The 24,899-nt window shown below is 33.4% G+C and overlaps 2 protein-coding genes across 2 annotated transcripts; one reads left to right on the forward strand and one right to left on the reverse strand.

Moving 5' to 3' along the window:
* The first annotated feature begins 9,839 nt into the window (after nucleotides 1-9,839).
* LOC123924455 (F-box/kelch-repeat protein At1g23390-like) lies at nucleotides 9,840-11,350 on the forward strand. Its single transcript, XM_045977353.1, has one exon. The coding sequence runs from the start codon at nucleotides 10,134-10,136 to the stop codon at nucleotides 11,277-11,279; it is 1,146 nt and encodes a 381-aa protein (XP_045833309.1). The 5' UTR covers nucleotides 9,840-10,133; the 3' UTR covers nucleotides 11,280-11,350.
* Nucleotides 11,351-18,066: 6,716 nt separating this feature from the next.
* LOC123922899 lies at nucleotides 18,067-19,776 on the reverse strand. Its single transcript, XM_045975560.1, has one exon. It carries the CDS (start codon nucleotides 19,774-19,776, stop codon nucleotides 18,067-18,069), a length of 1,710 nt encoding a protein of 569 aa, XP_045831516.1.
* Between the last annotated feature and the right edge of the window lie 5,123 nt (nucleotides 19,777-24,899).

Genomic DNA, 24,899 nt, shown 5'->3' on the forward strand with positions numbered 1-24,899 from the left:
TTTTAAAAGGATTATATTTATACTCATATATTTAATACAATGACCTAATTTTTTGGTGGTTTTTACGAGGCCTATGTTTTTACTAATATATTAATAAGTTAACCTATTTTTCCATAATTTCTTCATTATCATTTATATTCAAATATTAATACGGAGACATAATGTTTTTTTGTGATAATTTTACCATTGTTCTTTTTCTATTTTTTTACCAAATATTATATCTTTCTATTTTTTTTTAATCTTTTAATCTACTTCCCAATAAATTACTATTTTTATGTTAACAAGTGAGGAGTGATAACGCTGCGACTCCCGTGCGGACGCATGGGTGTCCTGCTAGTATAAAAAGAGAAAGAGATACAAATGAGGGGAAACAAACAAACCTTCCCCAAGGTTAAGAAAAATGAAAATTAGACAAACCGAACCGATTTCTAACAAGGTCCTAAAAATAATAAGGCAACTATCATTATCAGTTATAAGCTACCATTAATGGCAATGCCTAAATTGATTAGCTTGTCTATAGATGTGAGAGACAACAAAATACATACTTCTCACTAAATGCAAGCAATTATTTCAACGATTTCTTAGCTTTTAAGAAATGGCTAGGTGCGACTTGAAAGCTAGAGTCACCAGCTTGGAATCACACTCAAGCCAAAAATGATTCTTATATTTACTATGAACAACCTCAATAGCAGCATCAATAAATTCAGAAGAGAAAACGTCACTAAAAATATATATTTAACACTAAAGAAGAAGAAAAAAGATGAACACGTACATATGAACAAAGAAGAGAAGAACAACTTTATATATATATATATATATATATATATATATATATATATATATATATATATATATATATATATATATATATATATATATATATATATTAGTTATTACTGTTGGAAAATTTGGATCTATTCACAATAATAAATCACATATAAATTTAAATAACTCAACAAGAATTATAGAGAATAAATTGAAATAAAATTCATATAAACTTATCTTGTTATTGCGGTGATTGATGTCGGCAACTGTAAAGTAATTTCATCGCGATTGCACAAACCATGAACGACCTGCAAAATACTCAACCGTAATACAATACCTGAGGCGTGCTGATCGCACTGTCCTTAAGGATTTATCCGCCTCATTAAGCGCAAATCCCCCAGGATTCAACAGGTCCTTCCCGGATATGAATCATATCCGAGGTGACAGAACTAACAAGATATTTATTAGACACCGGTGATGTAATCCAGGAAAATAACTCAATTATATGTGAAAAGGAAGAAATTTTCTTAAGAGTATTGCTCTAATCACTTATATTTTACTCACATCTCATTCTCATGATTTTTCCTCTCACGTACCACCATCTTCTATTCTTTTACATAATATACTCATGTTCCAATTAATAATAGTACCCAGCAAAACCTCCAATCCTAGTAATTAAGATTAAAAACCAAGTAAATAGGCATTAAAACAAAAACGTGTACTATGTTATGACTTGATAAAAAATTAATTAATTTAATCACTATACAATAATTAACTTTAAAATAAATTATTCTATAAAATATCTAACAATCCCCCATAATTTATTTTAAAGTATATAAAAGAATACTCAAAAACATTTCCTGGATTAACATCATTGATGTAATGCATCAAACTGGTGTAGCAAGCTATATGAACCAGTCCTAGACTGATAGTACTTAACACACAGTAACATTGGTGTAGCAAGATATATGAACTAATGAAACTTGGTATATGTTAGTGGTCTACCAATCGCATTACACCCCACATTCTTGCTGTTGACGCTGTGGTGCGCGAATAGGCCGTGCGCGTGCCTGAATTCTTTCATGAGTGCTCTAGAGATTTTGCCAAGATCTCATATAAGCGGCCCCACTTGACACTCACATAGGTGATTTCATCAAGTGTATGCTGCAAATCATACACCACCCATAAGGGATATGAAATTCATTAAAAGCTTTATTGCTTACCCTCTCAATAATGCAGTGTCTAGTACTTTCTCACTCACACCATAGGAAAATGACCAAGACAAAAATTAATTAGCTAATTTTTGGTGCTAGCAGATCTAACAAGTAACTTGTTCTTACCCATATGAACCTTATTCATGGGATCTTCAATCACAAAGGTTGGGTTCCTATCACTTGTTGATTTCAAATGACTTAAGTCCAATTCCTCTCAATGTGTCACAAAATTATTTCTTCCCAGGGGCTTTTTCAGTACGTACTCTACACAAATGATGAAGACATAATTTTCTTTCATCAAGTATAATATTGACTAAGACGTCTCTAAGTCAATCAATCTCATATATTTATTCAAGTCTATAACAATAACTTGTTCTCCGCGATAAAACTTTACATCTTTGCTTAGTTAACTAAGCGACAACATTCTCACTTAGAACAATTGAATTCACTGACTAATTTTATTCTCTTCGGCTCTTATCCGATTAACATCATTGTTTTATTTTAATACAATGACTCATCACATTAAGCAATATCTCATATATTGTCAAACTGATTTTCATAATATATTTCATCAGTTCTGCTTATATAAATTTTTCTAAGCGACAACGTCTCCACAAATGAGAGAATAAAACTCAAGATTTGATTTGTTATACATGTCTACTTGAAAGACTATCAAGCGACAACACCCCCACATTTGATAACATATGTGAGTTTTATTCAGGTCTACTTGAATGATTTCAAGTGACAGTGCCCCACAATAAGCACAATTTATAATTCCGTATATAGAGATATATTTTCTCACAAACATCATTGTATATTTTTAATACAATGGATAATTCCAATATACCATATTATACTTTATGGTATCTCAAAATATTTCACGATCACAATCATGTTCAGGTCTACTTAGAATATTTCTAAGCGACAACTTTTCTATCACATAGCATATAGGTATCTCTACGAATACCTCAATGTCATGAAATTTGTCAATAAGACATCTCCTCAATTTGCTTTCAACTCTACAAGTTTTCATGCTTCAGTGGCAACAAATATCACTGCATCACTTGAATAATAGTTAGCGGACAATATAAACAACGAACCACCAAGTACCATAAAAATTAAAGATATACAAAACTTTAATATCAAATTGAACGACACATATTTATATTCAAAGAAATTTCAGTTTTTAAAACTCTTCTCTCAATTATACACATCTCATTCAATTAATTATTGTGAGCAAACCAATATTGAAACTAGTTTACACGAATGATATCAATGAGACAAATTAAATAGGCACAACAATATATTTATAAAAACATCATACGCATACTGTATTCTCAACACTCATTTTATAATTCATGCCACAATCAAATTAACACCAGCCTATATAATCCTCAAAGTGGTTAATCATAACAAACATAAATAGTGGCCCAACTACATCTAGTTTGTAATTAACACAGATAAATCATATGTTTTTAACAATGGAATTTAAGTAAAATGAAATAGATAGAACCTGGGTGAATAAATTCTATGATGCTATTCCACAATTGTGTTAAGTGCAGATTGCCATTGCTAATATTTTCTATAAGACACCTCAATTCTCTGCAATGCAGCATCCGCTATATACAGAGTCGTGCGACATTAATTTCGACACTTTCATCAAAATTGAATTGTGAAAATGATATCTGATCTAGGTCACAAACAAAAATAACATTCAATAAAGATAAATTCTTAAGATTGTTGGAAAAATATGACATAGAATTATTTCATTAATATAAATTAAAGAAATATTGGTACAAATATATATGATACATAATAAAATAAAAATATAGAACAAGAAAAACTTATCGATTTGATGACTAAGGCGTGCAATGCACCGGGCTTAAGAGTATTTCACCACCATAGGTAAGTTACCCGGTGCAGTTGGTCTCATAGCTAATACCCTCCAGGATACAACACACACTTCTTGCTAGCATTGCACGTGAATTAACAATGCCTCATAGAACTACTTTTGGATGCTCAAGGAAACTGAATTTTATATTATTGATATTGAAGTAGCATGCTTCCCTTATTCACTCTATATCCCTCAACCCTTTGTCGTGTGCCTTAATATAATAGGAATTCTAGGATACCTGATGAATCATCATCATGACATGTTATCTGAGCATTTTTAAGGTGATTTTTAGGAAATAATGTAAAGAAGTTGAGTAGAATGATCAAAATATAGCCGAATAATAGATTGAGTGTTGCGCAAGCAAAACAGGGGAAAATCTGAGTTTTTCCCGCGCCAGGGCGCAGGAGGTTACGCATGGCGCAATGCTGCCTCAGTGTTAGACTCTTTTCCCCTGGAGGCTGCGCATGGCGCAATTGTGAGCTTAATTAAGAGCCCTTGTATTTGTGAGTTGCGCCATGGCGCCACTAGGCTGCGCATGGCGCATTGTTGGACTTTCTTGATGGTGAATTCCACTAGAACCTGCGCCAAAGCGCAGGATAGCTGCGCATGGCGCAACTGAGCCTTGTTTAGGAAAATCCAAACTCTGTGAGCTGCGCCACGGCGCAGAAGAGTTGCGCATAGCGCATGATGAACACCTGGAGATGAATTCTTGATCTGGAAGCTGCGCCACAGCGCAAGAGGCCTGCGCCACAGCGCAAGAGGCCTGCGCCACAGCGCAGCTGTAACTGCCTCTTTGCTCCTGGGCGCAGAGGTCTGCGCCTGGCGCAGCTGCGCTTATTATAAATACCTGTTCTGTTTTCCTGTTCAGGTTGGACTTTTGGATCCGGAATTGAGAGTCAAGCTCCATCTCGTACTTTCCTCTACTCTTTTAGCTGAGGATGATGAAGATCATGGAAGATGAAAGCCAATTGGTGATCAAGTGCAAGATTATGGCACACTAAGCACCAAGATTGGGAGTTGGAGGTGAAGACTAAGGATCAAGCTCTCGCGCGAATTCGTACTCAATTGTAATCGGTTTAGTGTATTCAATTCAGAACTTCTTATGTTTTTAATGCTTTTGTGTCTTGTAGCTGATTACACAAATGATTTGATCAATTGAATGCATGTGAGAATATGGCTTAATTGTAGAATTGAGATTTCTGAGTAATCAATGTATGTTTAAGAGATTGAATGTTCTTGATTATATTAATTGAATCATGTATTTCAAATCCTCAATGAATCACAATTCACTTAAGAGATTAAGGAATTGTGATTGATTGAGAGAAGTGGATTGCAAGAGATTGAATCCACTTACAATCGATTTATCATTGAATAGATTAACCGATTCTATTGTGTGTGATTCCGCGTATAGCTTGTGAATTAGTTCGATCCGAAAACTCTCAATCGTTCCAAAAACCTTGAAACTAAGAAATAGTAAATCCTTCTGAAAATTCACCCCCAATCATGTTTAAAAATTGTGTGTTAAAATACGATATTCGCGATACGAATTCATCCAATCCCTGAGGACGATAACTCTTAATTGTACTACTTGACATCCTTCGTACACTTGCGAAAAGGCCATCAATACCTCTTATTGTCACTTGCCAACCAATAAATCCTAGTTATTAGGATTATCATGATTATCATAAAAGTAAAACCGTTACAATATGAAAGAAAGAAAACATGCAAGTAATGAATAATAAATTTTTATAAATTAACTTTAAAATAAATTAACAGATAAAATATCCTACAATTACAACTACAAGAATAACTTTTTTTTTTACTAATACAAGAATAACTTTTTTTTTATTGATATTACTATAATTTATATTGAAAATTATTCTTTTTGAACCTTTTACATATTTTTTTTATTAATGATCCATCTTTAACACTCCAAAACCTTTAAATAGCCAGAATTGACCTTGGTGCTAAATGTTGGTGTCTCACTTAAATCCATGATATTGAAAGGTTGGTATTTCCCAACATTAAAAATAGACTATTTTTTATTTTTTTTATTTTTAAAAGGGTCGGTGTATATTTAAATCCGTGATATTTGTTTTTTGAAGGATTAAATCCATGATATTGAAAGGTTGGGTTTTGCCCAACATTAAAAAATGGAGTATTTTAAAAGGGTCAGTGTATATTTTAAATACATAATATTGAAAGGTTGGGTCTTGCCCAACATATTTAAAATGGACTAATTTTAAAAGGGTCAGGGTATATTTTAATCAGGAAATCGACGGCAACATCATCATCAATATGGTTGGGTGAAGATTTTTAAGTATGAAACTGAAATATGCAATTTTTGTATACAGAAAAGATATGAAAGTTTGATGGATGAAAATGGAGCACCACTAATATACAGGAGAAGTTAAATACATATATTTGTGTGTACACATTGATTTATATGATTTACAAAAGATAGAGCATCAAATTCATAATTTGCAACCATGATAATTTTTTTTGTTAAATAATCTATAGTAGTTAGAAAATTCACCTTAAAGGTGAATAAATGAATTGTCCGAGATGTTTAAAAAAAATGAATTGTCCAAGATTCAAACTCAACTCCTCAACATATAATGTGATATTCCTACCAACTGAACTAAATTCACGGAATCGCATCAAATGATTTTTAATCCATAGATTTTGGTAGATGAGTGAAAATCAAAGTGACTTGTTTTTTGTTTTTGTAAGAACCACCCCATTGGCCATTATCACTCACACTACGTACGAGTCTTGATCTGTTGACTCAATGCCAACTAATCGAAAGCAAGATGTGAAAATGGCGTTTATTTATGACTCCAGCCAGTTCCAATCATTTTTTTTCTTTGTCAATTTTCGGACCACAAAAAAGTGGCTAGTAATTGCACCATTAAAATAGATAAGTGGAGTGTTTGCGGTTTGAAGTTCGAACTCCAACACCTACATATATAAAATGTAATATTTCTTACCAACTGAGTTATTAATGCAGAGTCTAACTAACAAATATTTTGAAATATTTCAGGACACACTTTAATTAAGGACTTCATCTAAAGGAATTATTTAACTAAAGGATCATGCTAAAAATAATGTTTTGGGACAATTATTAACATATTAAAAAAAATTAATGGAAAATTAATATTGCGAAGATAATTTTTATTTATTTTTAAAGTATTAAATGCACAAAATTAAAAATAAATTTTCTTTATTGTTATGCTTAACCAGTGCTCCGAAGACATTATTTAACATTTTTCTTATCTAAAAGTTAAACATTTCAATAATTTCAATGCATTGATTACACATATTTTTATAAAAACTTACATTTTAAGATTTTTAAAGAATACCTCAAAGAAGAAACAAACTCGTTTTAAAAGATTAAAAATGGGTAGTCCTTAAAGCCCTATGTTCAAAATATATATTTTCTCTAATATCTCGTAACGAACGAGTGATATATTTATGGGTAAAATGTGTTTTTAGTCCATATAATGTTAGGGAATTTGAATTTTGATTCATAAAAATAACTTTCAATCTGCCCTTGTAAATTCAGATTCCTTTCATTTTAGTTCTTAATTTGACCATGTCACACAAAAATGCTGACATGACCATAATCTATTGACTAGGTCCCTACCACATGTTCAAGATGCACCGACCTGGCATGTATTGAGGACAAAAAACAAAATCTGTTCAAATTACAAGAACGAAAACCAAAATTTGTTCAAATTACATGGATGAAAAACAAATTTCCCAGTGACCAAATTTAAAATTCATAAATGTGAAAACTCATTCTCCAATTCTTCATTTCTACCTTGCCACCACCACCATTGGAGAACTCTTTTTCACCTTCTTCAACCAAACAAAATCTTTTTTCAAAAGAAAACTAACAAAACTATATTATGATACCCTAATTTCTTACATTATCCCGCAATACAAACCCCAAGTTTTATGATAAAAATAGGAAAAATAAATCAAATTTATCATAAAGAAAAAATTATCTATTTCCTTCTATTTTTTTTTTTTACTTTTATTTCTTCATGTGAACTATTTCAATTATTTGTCTAATATTAGATAACATCACGAACACTATATTCTATGAAATGGTGATTTTTCTACCATTAATGGTGTAGCACCTGCACCACGCCACCACCCGTGTGTGATTCTCTTTACGGTGAATTTGCTCAAACTCTTATATAAAGATAAAATTATTTTTGAAGTAGAAATCAATTTAATGTTTTTCTTATGTTATTGTAAGATTTTATTAAAAATCATGTGTTGAAGAGATTACAAGAGTTCTTCAAAATGATAGTATACGTTTTTTTTTTTCAAAAATTGTCTTTTAAAGAAAATATTTTTTGAGTTGAAGAGTTTATGAGATTTGTAGGTTAAGAAAGTGAGAAAAGTTCTTGAGTGAGAAGAGTTTATGGGGTTTGGATGATAATCACTTGTGCTACCTATTTTTATAATTTCTTTAAACAAATAATAATAAAATAATGAAAAAAAACTATTTTATAATTTCAACGGGTTTGTGGTTTATAAAGTCTCGGGGTCCCTAGTGATTTATCAAGATAGTAACAGCACTATTAATATGTCCTCTTGTGTTCTCATTTCGTTGGATGGTCTCTTAGGCTCTATTTGGTAAAATTAAGTTATAAGTTAGCTTATAGCTGATAAGTTAGCTGATAACTGAAAAGTTAGCTTATAACTGATAGCTGAAAAGCTAGCTGATTGAAATTAAAATTTTGGTAAAATTAGCTTTTTAAATGATTGATAAATATAAAAAGACATAAAAGGATATTTATATGTAGTGAGTAGTTTTTGTTTTAGTGAGTAGTTTTTTATTTTATAAAAAATAATAAAATTAAATTAAAGGTTAAAAATGGAAAAAACTATAAAAAGCTATAAGCTATAAGCTCAAACGCTACTTGAAATATCATCTCAAAAAAAGTTATAAGCTCGTGAGAAAAGCTTTTTACCAAACACTTTTATTTTTTTCAAACAAGCTTATAAGCTAGTCCAATAAACTATAAGCTAGTTTATTGGACTTACCAAACACACCCTTAATTGGAAAGGTCCCTTTAAGATTAGAAAAGTTTTTTCGAATAATATTTATTTTATACAGAATTTAAATTTGAACGCTCAAACTATTTTTCTTTTTTGAGATAAGGTTTGTGAACAAAATAATTAATTATTATAAATGAGAGTATTATAAAAGAGAGACTATAAATAATGCAAACCTTTTTTTTTTTTTACAATTGTTGAAACAGTTACAAAAGATACTATTTTAATTTTTGACGGAATAAGATTGCCTATATAAATAAAATACACAGTTTCATACAATTTTGTAATATTCCAGTTATTGATTATTAGATAAGAAGATCAAATTAACTAATTTACAGTATTATTGAAAATGATACGTTCACACGATTATGATTAAATGATCCTTATGTAACCACAGGAAATTCTTTTCCTTATTTAACATGTTATTTTTTAAAGCTTGTGACAAGATGATATTAAATAAGTTTCCGTTGGGTCAAGAGTTGGATTAATACATTGGACATTAAGCAATTACACAAGTGACTTTGACATCAGACTTTCACCCAAAATCTAGAGATATTGAGTTTATGTGTCCTCACTTTATATGAGACACAACTCACACTTGATAAATTTCAACATCTCTCCTCAAGTGTAAGTTTCTATGTGTCCACAATCCATTATCAGTCACTTATTGCTCCACATCAATCGGTTTTTGATATCACTATTGAGCTGTGGGAGAGGCTCATTGGATTGGATCGACACATTGGACATTAAACAATCACACAAGTAACTTTGATATTATACTTTCATCCAAAACTTTAAGGCATTAGATTTATAGGTTTTTCCCGTATATGTTGTTGGAATTTAACTCACATATATAGATCTCAACTGTTTCTTTCTATAAAATAACTGAGTTTATTTATAAACTTGTGGGCAGCAATAAATAAGAGGACATGTGTCATTCAATATGTATGTGAGAAAAACTTTCATTTTCAGCATGGGCTATCCTTCCTTCCTATTGATATATAGTTTCCAATTTGCTATCTTTCCTATATATAGATCCCTTAAGATGCAGCCATTCCTACTCATTATTACGCATTCTACTTAAATTCTGTGCTACTTAATTATAGGACTTCCCTACTTATACTTGTAGTAAAACTGTAAAAGCAAAGTGTTTAAAAATAGAAAGAAACACAACATAACAATCCTTGATGGCAACAAAGAAAGTTGATCAGGAAAAAGAACTAGAAGATCCCATCCATGGAGACATCTTAGAAGCCACACTCTCGCACGTGCCACTAATTTACTTGGTGCCTGCCAGTTACGTGTCAAAAGAATGGAGCGGTGCCGTGTCGAGGTCCCTCCGCCACATCAACCCGGTGAAGCCATGGCTCATGGTTCACACTCAAAACCCCCGTGCTCCTCACATGACCACAACTTACGCGTACGACCCACGCACGCTATCGTGGATCGAAATTCACGCGCCACAAGTCAAACACACGTCCGCTCTTCGATCATCACACTCCACACTCCTCTACACGATCTCTCCCACTGAATTCTCCTTCTCTGTGGACCCGCTCCACCTCATGTGGCACCACACATCATCACCGCGTGTTTGGCGCGTTGATCCCATCGTTGCACGCGCGGGAAACCACATCGTGGTTGCTGGTGGTGCGTGTGATTTCGAGGATGATCCTTTAGCAGTGGAGATGTATGATATGGAGTCTCACAAATGGATCCAATGTCAGTCAATGCCTGAGATGATGAAGGACACAACAACACTGACATGGCTCTCTGTTGTCGTTATTGGAGAGTTTTTGTACTTAATGGCGAAAAATACTGGCATAATGTACTCGTTCAATTGTAAAACAATGATGTGGCAAGGACCATATGATCTGCGAGGAGGGGAGGAGAGTGTATTCTACTACACAATGGGAACGGTGCAGAACCGTTTGGTGGTGGTGGTGGGAATAGTAGGTGGCGAGGAAAATGTGAAAGGAGTGAAAGTTTGGGAAATAAAAGAGGAATTGGAGTTAGGATTGGGAATGGTGGAATTAGGTGTGATGCCGGAAGATATGGTTGTAAAACTGAGAGGTGAGAGTGGGAGTGAGTTGTTGAATTCGATTGAGTTGGTTTCGACAGGAAATTTTGTGTATGTTTATAATGCATCGGAACCAGAGGAGATGGTGGTTTGTGAGGTGTTGAAGAGAGGAGGGTGTGAGTGGTGGAGTGTGAGGAATGCGGTGGTGAATGACGAAATGCGGTTGAGAAGAATGGTGTTATGTGGTGGTGATGTGGGATTGGAGGATTTGAAGAGCGCGGCCTTGCGCGATTGTAAATTTGTATTGAAACAATAAAATTAAAGAGATCAAAAGCGAGATGAAGTAATTTTCACCAAATAATAAGAAAGATTCATTTTTCATGTGTATTTTATTTTTTCACATTTTTCTCTCATAGGTTTCATATATTAAAAGTAATTTATTCAAGACATATATGTTGAATAAAATAGTCTTTCAAATGTAATTTAAACATTAATTATGATTATTATATTGTGAGAGTTTAACTCCTTTTTGTTAAACTCAACCATATTCAAGATAGTTTTTCGAATGTAATTTAAACATTATATTGTGAGAGTTTAACTCCTTTTGTTAAACTCAACCATCATCATATTTATTCTCCATTGTTATTATCACAATATGAGAGATACGTGATGGGAATGGTTATGGATAAGGATACATATAAGCAATATTGTAGTGATCAACAATATAAATGTGGATAAGCTGATGATATGATATTTATGTTTGCTACTCATCTACCTCATTAATGGACTTTATGATCCTTGTAAGCAGAGACAGGCCTCAGCCTCGTGTACTTGTTATTATATTGGTCATATAATATTAGAAAATGTTAAAGAAATAAATATAAAAATTATTTTTTAAAATTTGTGTGTTTTAATTTTTCAAGCATAACTTTTTTACATTATTAAATACATAATTTTTATATTAAAATACTTTAATATGTGTTCTTATGACCGGTAATTTTATTGTAAGGTGAATGGATTAATGATATAAATACAAGAACAATAATGACAGCAAAATATTAATGGACCACTACCACTCAACTTTCACGAAAGCAAAACTTATTTTCTGAGTGAGAACAAAAAAAATCTAAAGATTAAAATAGTTAACAAGAAAATACAAGGACTTATCTAGATAAAATAATGTGATATAAGCAAATGTTGTTCCGTTAATTTTAAAATATTCAAATATAAATTAAATAGAAGAAGAGAAATAAATTAAGGGTCTTGTTAACATGTGCCCAGGGCACATGTTAAGATATACCAAAATAGAAATTCATCATTTAATGATACAAGAAATTTAATGCTTCAAAAGTCAAAATGCACAAATTAACATTTAATAATTTCTATTTTTGTTTCTTTAACATGTGCCTTAAGGGCACAAGTTAACATTCTCCATAAATTAAATGTAATTTGGGACAAAGAATATTGATTTTATTTGATTATAATTTAGGACAAATAAACGTTCATTTTTTTTCTCTTATAAATTGAAACGGGGAGAGAGTAATTAATGTTGTGGACATTTTTCATTTATGTACATGTTATCAACTTATCGTGCTTATGTAACATATCCGACTAGACATTAATTAGCATGAAAAAAAAAACTTATATTTAATTAAATCAATTTAAATAAATAAATACAGTAATTTTTTCTACAATACATTTTGACCATTTGAGGATATTTACCCGACAACCCTTTTGATCATTTAAGTCACATGCATATATGAAGTAAAAGTTAGATAAAAGTTGGATTTGTGTATCACATATAAATCTACATATGTGTATTGTCCTTATTGATTATTGGATAAATACTTTTAAATTAGCAAGGGGTAGTGTACGTCTCACTCACATAAGTAAATAAGTAAAAAATTGATTATGTTTTTTTGTACACAGGTCCAAGAAAGAAAGTAAAACTAAGCAACTAAATTAACATTATGAAACATGCAAGTATCAGAGATGTCATTAAAAATGAGACATTGAAGCTCTATAGAAGTAGTCTTTATAACATATAAATCAAAAAAGTCTAGAGATAGATTAAAGTTAGCTAGTCAATCTATTGATATGTTTCTTTTACACCAAGTGTGGTTGATATAGACTTGTCAATCTATGCTCATTAGGTTGCATATGCGCCAAATTAAATTAAAGTAAGAACATTTTCTTTAACGTTACAGTTTTCTGTTACTATTTCAACTAAAACTTTTGAGTACTTTCCACATGAAGGTGTATGATCTCATGACTCCAAGTCATATCCATACCAATATACATGTCTCACATCTCTACATGGAGCGCGTCACATGAACCTATCTTACGAGCATAACTGTTCAAATAGGTCCAATTGCTATCGCGGAGAAGGCCACCACATCCTGAAAGGTTAATTGGGTTTTTTCTTTTTCGCGTACTCATAGTTGAGTTTTGCCAACATTCTCGGGCTTGTTTCCAACCAATCAAAATAGTTTCATTTTGTTGAGGTCATCCAGTTGTTTACACTGATTTTTGGTAAACAACCGCTAGTTTAAATTAATTACTTGAGAGATCAACTAGTAAATCTCGGGACAATTGTTCATGCATGGAAAAAGAAGTTTGAATGTTCATCATTAAAGACATCCTTATTTTGCAAAAGAACAATATGTTTGGTTTCTGAAACATAAATTAAATGCGAACAAAAGTAAGTTCACTCGAACGAGAGAACCAATAAAATGCAGAATTTGTAAATGCTTTAGAAAATAAAGACTTATGGAAAGTAAATTTGCATTTAGAATGTAAAAGTTACAAAGAAAATAAGATGGTTCACTGATTCATACATCTTTCTCGAGTAACTCGTTTCTCGCTTTAACATGGGTACTTTGAGTGTTTGAGAATTTGTGTAAATGAATTGTGACCCCTACTTCGACTATACAGACTCCTATTTATAGAAAAATACATAACGTCTACCTTAACGTTAAACTACTAAACTTCAGCCACGCGTCCTTTTGCATTTGAAATGAACCAAGGCCTTGAACCGTTGCAACTGTCGAAGTCGAATCATATTTGAAGGATGGAAAATACTCTAAGTCCACAATCTTGAGTGTTCCGATTTATTAAACTCAATCGAATTAATCTTCTACTTGAAAAGCAACGACTCTTCATGACTTGCAGACTCATATGAAGCTATCTAAAGAATACTTTCCATCAGAATTCTTTTATTCTTAAAGACATTACCCTTCACCTTCATTAAATGATAAGAGAGTTAAACTCTCTTGTTTTTGAAGACATTTAAAACCTGGCACTATTTAAAGCCATTTAACAAACTTTTTAGTAATGAATGTCTTTGGAATTAGAGATGAAAACATGTTTTAGCTCAAGCTAAAATATGGGATAACAAATTGCCCCCAAAAATGCCTGTTTCGATTTGAATGATTCGAATGAAATAAGAAAATGGCATTTTTAAAGTACTTTGTCATATATACCACCTCCACTAATTGTTCTAATTTCTCTTTGGACACCTTGTATCCAGAAGCAATCTGTGCTAAATCATTTGCTTCCTGATTCTCTATTCGAGGAACGTGTTCGGTGTCAATCGAATCGAAACGTTTTAGTAACGCATTTGCTATGACAAAATAACGAATCAAATGTTCTTTAATACATTTGTATTCTCTTGTCAGTTGCTTCAAAACTAATTCTGAATCACCTCTTATTTTAATGTCTGTTGCCCCAGGCTCAATAGTATTTCCAAACCTGCTATCAAAGCCTCATATTCAGCCTCATTATTTGAACAAATACCATTGATTTTATATTTAAACTTGGTAGGAATTTTTTGTGGGGAAATTATTAGGACACCAATTCCTGTTCCATGTTGATGCTTAGATCCGTCGAAGTATAAAATCCATGGCTCTGCAGCAACATAGTTTTGGGGTGATTCAATTGCTGAATGATCAACAATAAAGTCAGCCACTATTTGGCCTTTAATTGCTTTCAAAGGTTTGTATGAAAGTGAATACTCAGAAAGAGCTAAAGCCCATCTACCAATTTGACTATGCAAAATTGGTTTTAACAGCATATGCTTAATAACATCATAATGAGAATAAACATAGACATCAATAGGCTTTATATAATGCTTCAATTTCATACAAGAAAAATACAAACAAAGACAAAGCTTTTCAATACTACTATATCGAGTTTCAACATCATTAAGGACTCTACTTAAATAATATATGGCTTTTTCTTCACCATTTTCGTCCTCCTGGGCTAACATACTACCTAATGTTATATTAGATGCTGAAATATACAACTTCATAAACTTGTATCTAATTGGAGGCATAAGAGTTGGAGGATTAGACAAGTATTTCTTTATTTCATCGAATGCTTCTTGTTGATCCTGCCCCCAAGTGAAAACGTCTTCTTTCTTGAGTCGAAGCAATGGTGAAAAAGCTTGAGCTTTACCACTTAGATTCGAAATGAATCTCCTCAGAAAGTTGATTTTTCCCAACAAGGATTGAAGCTGCTTTTTGTTTGTTGGAGGCTTAGTCTCCAAAATAGCCTTTGTCTTATTTTGGTTTATCTCAATGCCTTTTTTATGCACCACAAATCCAAGGAAATCTCCTGCATGTACACAAAAAGCACATTTTAATGGATTCATTTTTAATCCATATTTCCTCATTCTTTCGAATGACTTTCTTAGACAAACCAAATGATCATTTTGTGATGATGACTTAACAATAATATCATCAATATATACTTGCATAAAAGTATCTATAAAATCATGGAAAATTGAGTTCATTGCTCTTTGGTATGTGGCACCAGCATTTTTCAATCCAAACGGCATTACGACCCATTCATAGGTTCCTAAGGCCCCTGGGCATCGAAAAGCTGTTTTTGCCACATCTTCTTCAGCAATAAAAATTTGATTATACCCAGAATATCCATCTAGCATACTAAGGTACTCAAAGTCTGCTGCTGAATCTATTAGCATTTCTGCCACAGGCATGGAATATTCATCTTTGGGGGTAGCATTATTTAAGTCCCTAAAATCTATACATATCCTAAGAGAACCATTTTTCTTAATGACGGGAACTATATTTGCTAACCATTCGACGTACCTGGCAGTCCTGATGAACTTGCTTCTCAGCAGCCTTTCAATCTCCTCTTTGATTTTAGACAGGATTTCTGGTGCAAACCTTCTTGGTGATTGCTTAACTGGTTTCTTGTCTGGTCGAATAGGTAATCTATGTTCGACCAAATTTCTGTTTAAACCTGGCATTTCATTGTAATCCCAAGCAAAACAATCTTTGAACTCTTTAAGGAGTTCGACCAGTTTATCACGCAAGTCCTTTGGGATATTGGCACTTATGTACGTTGGCCTTTTGATCGAGCCATCTCCAATATCTATTTCCTCCAAAGGGTCTTGGGCTTGCATCTTTTGACTAGAATTCGAAAGATCCTTTTCAAATCCCAATGGTTCTTCATCATAGATGCAGTCCAACTTTTGGATAATTGGCAATGTTTTGCCATTTTCACAACTATTGGCTTCGACAGCCATATTTTCTTTCAGCATAGTGGCTTCCAAAGCCATGTTTATTTTGTTTTCGGCCATATAAGCCGAAATCTTGGCCCAAGCATTGGGCTTAGTCATCGTGGTATTCTTCAAAGTCCCACCCAGTTGGGCGGAATTTGCCTTCATCCACATATGGACCATCATCTATCTCCTCTCTCTCCCAAATGAATCCATGAGTTGGATCTAATTTGACAGAATGGTAGACACTATCAGCAGGGGCATAGGCATATCCCTGTTCAGTACATGGCGAGATATTCGCCAATTTCTTATCAAATGAATGCTTGGTTATATGGTGTGTTTCAGCCCTAAAATAACTTTGATCGGCTTCGATATTTTCTACTACACCATCTTCTCTCCAAATACTCACCCTCTGATGGAGAGTCGAAGGCACTGCTCCTACACCATGTATCCACTCCCTTCCTAGAAGCAGATTGTAATTGGCCTTCGATGCCACAACCAAAAACAAAGTTGGCCTGACAGTGCTGCCAACCGCTACATCGACTTGAATTGCCCCCAGTGAGAAACCAGTCTCACCTTCGTAATTCGAAAGAACGATGTTGTGAGGGTGCAAGTCAGTAGAAAACTTACCAATCTTGGTAATCATGAACTCTGGCATCAGATTTACTGCTGCTCCTCCATCAATCAGCACTTTGTTGACCCCCACATTGTTTACTTTGGCCTGAATAAAGAGGGGTTTCAAATGATTCTTCATTCCCTCAGTTGGCCTCTCAAAATTGGCCATCTGTTCCTCTAAACAGCCATTATTCATAACATAATAACACATTGGCTTATGTAAAGCCAATTCACTTTCATCGAACTCATCCTCCCCTTCAGTTACTTCTGACCATACGTCATACTCAGTAGGCAGAATAGAAACAACATTCACCAGCACATCAAATTCAGGATCTGAATCAAGAAGATCCTCATCCTCCAAGTTTTCCTCTTCGATCTTGTCATCAACATTTTGATCAGCCAATGGTTGAGACAATATTTCTTTCAGAGGCCTTCTGGGCTCTCCGACCACCTGTTTTCCTTTATTGTTTTCTGTCTTCTGAGTCTCCTGAAGTGAGAGTTTCTGTTGGCGTTGATGTCTACGCCATTGTGTTCTTGTCATGGGATTTTTTCCCATATAGTTGTTCCTGTAAGCATACTTCTTCGAATCTCCAGGCTGACTCGAATGGCTCTTACTCGAACTTCCCTTGTCAACAGAATTTCTGACAAAGTTTGGAACATGACCATGAACCCATTTGTTCATTGGTGAGTTGTTGGATGGCACAAAAGTACTTGAGTTGCCCAACCTTTGATATATTGGTTTGGCATGCGCCATATTTTGTCTTTTCATTGGCCTTGACTTTGGTCAATTCTCTTTGTTTCTTCTGAATGGTATAAACTTGTTAAGGCCCTCAGTAGCCTTCTTATCGAATACAGCACTGCACCTTGGGCAAAGCATAACTTCAGACTTGTTAAGCTTACACCTTTGCAGAAAATCAATCAGTTCCTCTTCAGCCCCAGGGTATACCACTTTCATCTTCTCGTATTATTCATCTTCTGGAATAGAAACTAACTGTGCGCCTCCTGACAGGTCCATGGCATCGATCATTAAGCATTCGACCGGTTCCACATAGGAAGCATCTGATATCTGTAATGGATCTTCATCAATTTTCATCTGTTGTTTGGACTTCTCTCCAAACTTCAGCCTTCCATCTTTCAAAGCTTTCTGAACCAGATCCCTGAAAAGAACACATTGTGAGGTTTTATAACCCAAAAAATTATGAAATTTACAAAAACCTCTTTTCTTTTGTTGCTCAAGGGGAGGCACTTTTAGTCCCTTTGGAACAACAATTTGGCCATCAGTAACCAATAAATCAAATATTTCATCACATTTAGTTATGTCAAATGAATATGTCTTAGCAACAAATTTATCATTTTTTGGTTCGACAGGATTTTTCTCATTCGAAGGTTTTAATAATTTACAGACATAAGGAGGGCCAGGCTTTAGTTCGGCCACATTGATTTCATTATCCTCTATGTCTTCGTAATTTATCACATATTCCTCATCATCATCTAATGTTTCGACATAAGCAATTTTTTCCCTCTTTTGAAACTTTGATGATCTAGCCTTTTCAGCCTTAAGGCGTTCGACCTGTCTCACTCTATCTGCTAACTGTTCCATGTCTCTTAGATGTTGTGTATCTAATTTCTTTCGAATCGAATAATCTAGGCCTCCAGCAGCCATTTCGACTAACTCATGTTCAGGCACTTGGGTAAAGCATCTAGCCTTGAGTAACCTGAATCTATTCAAGTAATCATCTATGGACTCTGGCGTTTTTCTCCTAACACTGGCCAATTCCTTCAGACTAATCTTAGATTGGCCCATGTAGAATTGTTCATGGAAAACCCTTTCCAATTGAGCCCAATGATGAATCGAACGAGGGGGAAGTGTTGTGAACCAAGTGAAAGCATTCTTTGTAAGGGAATTTGGGAAATATTTCAATCTTAAATTTTCATTTTCTGCCAAGTTTCCTGCTTCAGCAAAAAATCTTGCCACATGCTCCACCGTTGATTCAGTTGTATCCCCAGCAAACTTTGTGAATTTGGGAATTTTCCATCCCCTTGGCAATTCAGTCTGCAGCACATACTCAGACAAAGGGGAAACGAAATTGGGCCTGTGCAAGCCAACATTGAAACCATTTTGGGTCAATATCGTTTCGACTAGATTTGCCAAATTATATTGTTGTGCAAAATTGTTTCTTTGCACATTTCTAACTACTTCGTCAGCGTTCTGATTTCTATTAACCAAAACTATCCCAGGATCTTGAACTTGGTTCACCACTTGGACCGGTGGTTCCTCTTGCACCACTTGTGGCGCTCGATTATTAGGAACTTCATCCTCATTGGGGAAACCCTGATTTTGAACGTGCGCTTGATTTCGAATGGGTTGAAGGTTTTGGTTAGGCATTGCAGGTGTGCCAAAGAAATCTGCGATTCGCCCCATCTGATGGGCTAACAACTGATAGTTGTTATTTGTGTTATTAATTAAAGGATTTAGGATAGTCCCTAATTGTGAAGTTAAGGTATTAACCATTTCATGGTTACTTTCGTCCATCTGTTGTCGAACGGACATCATGGTTACATTTGTCAGATTTTGCAGGCCAATGTCTCTGGTTCTATTTCCCACAACAGAGGCTGCTGGGGAAGGCATGGTACTCCCCACAGGGTTAGGATTAGAATTATGTAAACCTGCCATTAAAGATGTTGGCATACCTAATCCTGGTTGATTCAACAGAAATGATTAAATGGGGCTTCTTAGATCTTCATAACCAGGTTGACTATTCCCCACATTGTGTGATATTGACGAAGTTATTGACCCAGACAGAGTCGAACTTGTCGAAGGTATCGTTACCCCTATATTCCCAAAACTGACTGAGGGGGCGCTCGAACCAGATGTTCCAGAGCCTTGAGCCATGATTGTAGCGTTACTATTCGACGCTTGCGTTGGCTGTCCCTCAGGATTTGGAACATTGTTATTATTGTTTTGATTGTTATTTGGTGGTCGAACCATTTTTTATCGAGATTTAACACTAGTTAAATTGGGTAAAGACTTCCCACTTCTCAAATGCATACAAAATCAAAACATATAACTTTGAATACCAAACTGCTTTAGTATTCGAACAGGATTCTTAGAAAACAAACTTCTTTTAAGAATATAAAATGCACAAAACAACCCGTCCCACTGGGCGTGCCAATTTGTTTACACTGATTTTTGGTAAACAACCGCTAGTTTAAATTAATTACTTGAGAGATCAACTAGTAAATCTCGGGACAATTGTTCATGCATGGAAAAAGAAGTTTGAATGTTCATCATTAAAGACATCCTTATTTTGCAAAAGAACAATATGTTTGGTTTCTGAAACATAAATTAAATGCGAACAAAAGTAAGTTCACTCGAACGAGAGAACCAATAAAATGCAGAATTTGTAAATGCTTTAGAAAATAAAGACTTATGGAAAGTAAATTTGCATTTAGAATGTAAAAGTTACAAAGAAAATAAGATGGTTCACTGATTCATACATCTTTCTCGAGTAACTCGTTTCTCGCTTTAACATGGGTACTTTGAGTGTTTGAGAATTTGTGTAAATGAATTGTGACCCCTACTTCGACTATACAGACTCCTATTTATAGAAAAATACATAACGTCTACCTTAACGTTAAACTACTAAACTTCAGCCACACGTCCTTTTGCATTTGAAATGAACTAAGGCCTTGAACCGTTGCAACTGTCGAAGTCGAATCATATTTGAAGGATGGAAAATACTCTAAGTCCACAATCTTGAGTGTTCCGATTTATTAAACTCAATCGAATTAATCTTCTACTTGAAAAGCAGCGACTCTTCATGACTTGCAGACTCATATGAAGCTATCTAAAGAATATTTTCCATCAGAATTCTTTTATTCTTAAAGACATTACCCTTCACCTTCATTAAATGATAAGAGAGTTAAACTCTCTTGTTTTTGAAGACATTTAAAACCTGACACTATTTAAAGCCATTTAACAAACTTTTTAGTAATGAATGTCTTTGGAATTAGAGATGAAAACATGTTTTAGCTCAAGCTAAAATATGGGATAACACCAGTTACGTTTGTTTGCAATTATCAATCTCCGAACCTATGAATTTTCAGGCATAAGAAGAAATCTGACAGCTCATTCGAGAGGTACATAACTCATCTTGTAGGTAATGGTGCAAATCCCCAAATTGGTGTAAATTATGGTGAAACTTGCAGCCATGTAGTCAAATCGGTTACGATTCGCACGATACTCAGTGTTGCTTTATCAATATCATGGTGTCTCCGTCAATTAGATGTCAAACAAATATTTTTACATGTTTAATTTGATGAAAATGTGCATGCACCAACCTTCGGTTTTCTCCATCCTCAAAACCCTGACTATGTGTACCTTCTTAAAAAGTCTCTCTATATGGACTTAAACAAACACCTCACCACCGGTACCAACGATTTAATAACTCTGTTGCTATGAGTTATTTCAATATTTTTTATCACTCATTATTTACTTATCATCAGGAAAATGGCATATTCTGCTTTATGTGGATGACATCCTTCTTGTTCTTTTAATGCTCTTTGTGAATCTATTATATACATCTAAACTTGGATCTAAATTTATATGTAGGATTTAGTCTATTTCAATTTTTTTTTTTTGTATATTTTGGCGAGAAAGAATATAATAATAATAATAATAATAATAATAATAATAATAATAATAATAATAATAATAATGATTTATAAAAAATTATTCTCAAAAAATAAATAAATAAATAAAAAGAAGAAAAAGCAAGATGCCTTCAGTAGTTGCTGTGTGAAGTTGGGCTAATTGGGCTGCTCCTGTGTCAGATGAGGTGAGATTACAATGGGCCTAGGTGAAAAATACTTGGATAAGGTGAACTGAAATGGTGGCTTCTCTTTTAGGCCCTTCATGTTTCTTTTATACTCTAAAAAATTTAATTTTATCCTTGATAAAAACTTCGGTTTGCATAAGTCGAAGTTTTTTCTAGTTCAGATTCAGGAAAAATCCGATTAACAGAAACCGAATTTTTTTTCAAGGCAAAAATAATTTCGATTCATAGAAACCGGAATTTTTATTGAAGTGCAAAAAAGTAAAATCCAAGGGGGGAAAAGAATCATGGGGGGCCTAAAGAGAAGCCATCAACTGAAATATTCACGGGGCGCATGTGCAAGATATAATACCGTAGAGTATTATATTTAAAGGGTGTTAACTAGTGCGGGCACTAGTTAAGAAATTAAAAGAAGAAATAAAAGAGAAGTTATGCATTGAAAAAAATCAAAATTTAGACTTTTCATGTGTTTACTACACAATATTCAAGACTAACTTTCTACATTTGAATTCTTAACTAGTGCCCCTGGGGCACTATTTAGCATTTGCCATATACTCCCTCCGGTGCTATATATAAGAAACACTTTGGAATTTTTTTTTTGTCCTTTTTTGTAAGAAACACTCTTTAAATTTATTATTTATTAAATAGATAATCACTTGTATACCCTTATTTTTTTACTAAACTTATATACCCTTATTAAATTGTATAAAATGCAACTTATTTCAATGTTATGCATTAATTAAACAAACACACTCTCAAGGTTAATTTTGGAATAACACATAACATTATAGAATTTTTAATAAAAAAATAAGCCTTTTTAATATGTGTGTTTTTCTCAATGTGGTCATTATAGATAAGACCGGATGGAGTATAAAATATTACAACACATTCAATGACTCTTTCAATATTTCAAATTAGTCTATGTCTTTGCTAAACGTTTTTCATTTGATCCCCTATTGACATTTGTTTTGTAACACTATTAAATGTGTTAATGCGAAGTGTTAAATGTCACTTGACAATGTTATCACACAATTTAAGTTGCACGTAGTAAAATTTTTTTTTTTTTTGGGTTACATAGTCAAATATCATTTTAAAAGTGCGACTATTAACTATTATTACCTTCATCCCTAATTATAAGATCTTGTTTGACTATTGCATATGTACGTCAATGCAAAATTTTAATCATTAATATTTTTAATTGTTTATTAGTAAAAATTATAAAAATTTAATATTTTGAAAATACTCATCAAAACAAATTTAACAAGATCTTATATGCTAATATTTATATTTATGTATTATTAAAAAAATACGATAAAAATAAATTAAATGAATAATACATTTTTGTTAAACAGGGTGTTATAATTTTGACGGGGGTAATATTTAATACTTATTTTATTAGAAATTGGAAATATCAAATACCATTTTATTAGAAAATCCATGAAGACAAAAAGTTATTTTAGAATGAGTTAAAAAACTACGGGTGTGTTTGTTTCAAGGTTTGTAATGTTATTTCTGGGAATATGAGATCTGGAATGTAACATTGCTATGTTTGTTTCAAGTTTTAAAAACATTCCCATGAAATCTAAATTTTAACCAAACACATGAGTAGGAATGTTATTCCTGGAAATAATATTCCTAGGAATATCATTCCAAGAAATGCAATTTCATACCTTGAAACAAACACACCCTACTAGTACTAGTATTTTTACTCTAATTTCGAATTTGAATTCGAATTCAAACTCTATGGTTAACAAACCAAACAGGATCCATCAACGCAAGGTAATAACTCCAATAGGCAATATTTTACTGCATTTCAAGAACAGCGTGCTCCTGTGTTCTGAAATTCATCAAGTTCACAGAAAAAGTGCCCTACGCAGCATGTATTACAAGTTACGCGTGTCCTTCATCAACTGGGAAGAGTGGCGGTGCTACACTACACTGGTACACGCCGAGGAACAACACCACCGCATGTTCGCCGTTTGCAACAACATCACTGACATAAAGTTTCGTACTCTTCTTATTCGCCACGTTTCACTTTCATTACTTCAAAAGCTACCCATCAAATTCGTTATAGGGATGAAAAAAAACGCAAACCCGAGATACCCACCCGAATCCAAACTCAAGTCAACGGACGAAACCCGATTTGACTGGGTTTGAATTTGGGTTCGGGTGACACCCGATAATATTGGTGTGAGTTTGGTATCAGTCAAACCCACACCCGAAACCCATACACCCACCCGAAATATTTTATAATTACCTAATTACCCTCATAATCTCCTTCAATTTCCTTGGAAGACCTTAAATTTTAGTTGTAATTTAATTTCTTGAAAGTCTATGTGTGAATTTCCTTGGAAGACCTTAATTTTAGTTGTAATTTAATTCAAAGTCTATGTTGGAATTTAATTTCTTAAATTTGCAAATTATTTTCAAATGTGCTGCGGGTTTGGGTTTGAGTGGAAAAAACCCGAACCCAATGGGTGTGGGCGTGGGTGTTGTTTTGCCACCCGAATAACCTTTGGGTTTGGGTTTGGGTGATGATTTCGGGTGTGGGTTTGGTAAGTGTCAAACCCGCACCCATGGACGCCCGTTGCCATCCTTAATTCGTTATTTATAAGTTACTAGGTTTGGTCTAGTGGTGATGGGTTTGGGTAGTATGCAAGAGGTCTTGGTTCGATTCTTGACTCATTGTAACAAAAAAAACTTTATTTATTGATTATTAAAAAATAATTTAAAATGCAATTTTAATTTCTATTTTTGTTTTTGTTTTTATTACCAAGATATAACTATGAAATTTTTATCCGTCATTCATTTTGATTTTAATTTATATACACTGTTATTTTACACATATATACATTTATTTTTCTATAAGCTGATTGATTTTTATATCCATTAAGCATAAGTTAAACCTCTCACCATTTATTTAAGAGGTTCAAAATTCTTACTACTTTGATCATTTTATTAT

Source organism: Trifolium pratense, linkage group LG4 (genome assembly GCF_020283565.1).
Source record: "Trifolium pratense cultivar HEN17-A07 linkage group LG4, ARS_RC_1.1, whole genome shotgun sequence".
Classification (NCBI taxonomy): Eukaryota; Viridiplantae; Streptophyta; class Magnoliopsida; order Fabales; family Fabaceae; genus Trifolium; species Trifolium pratense.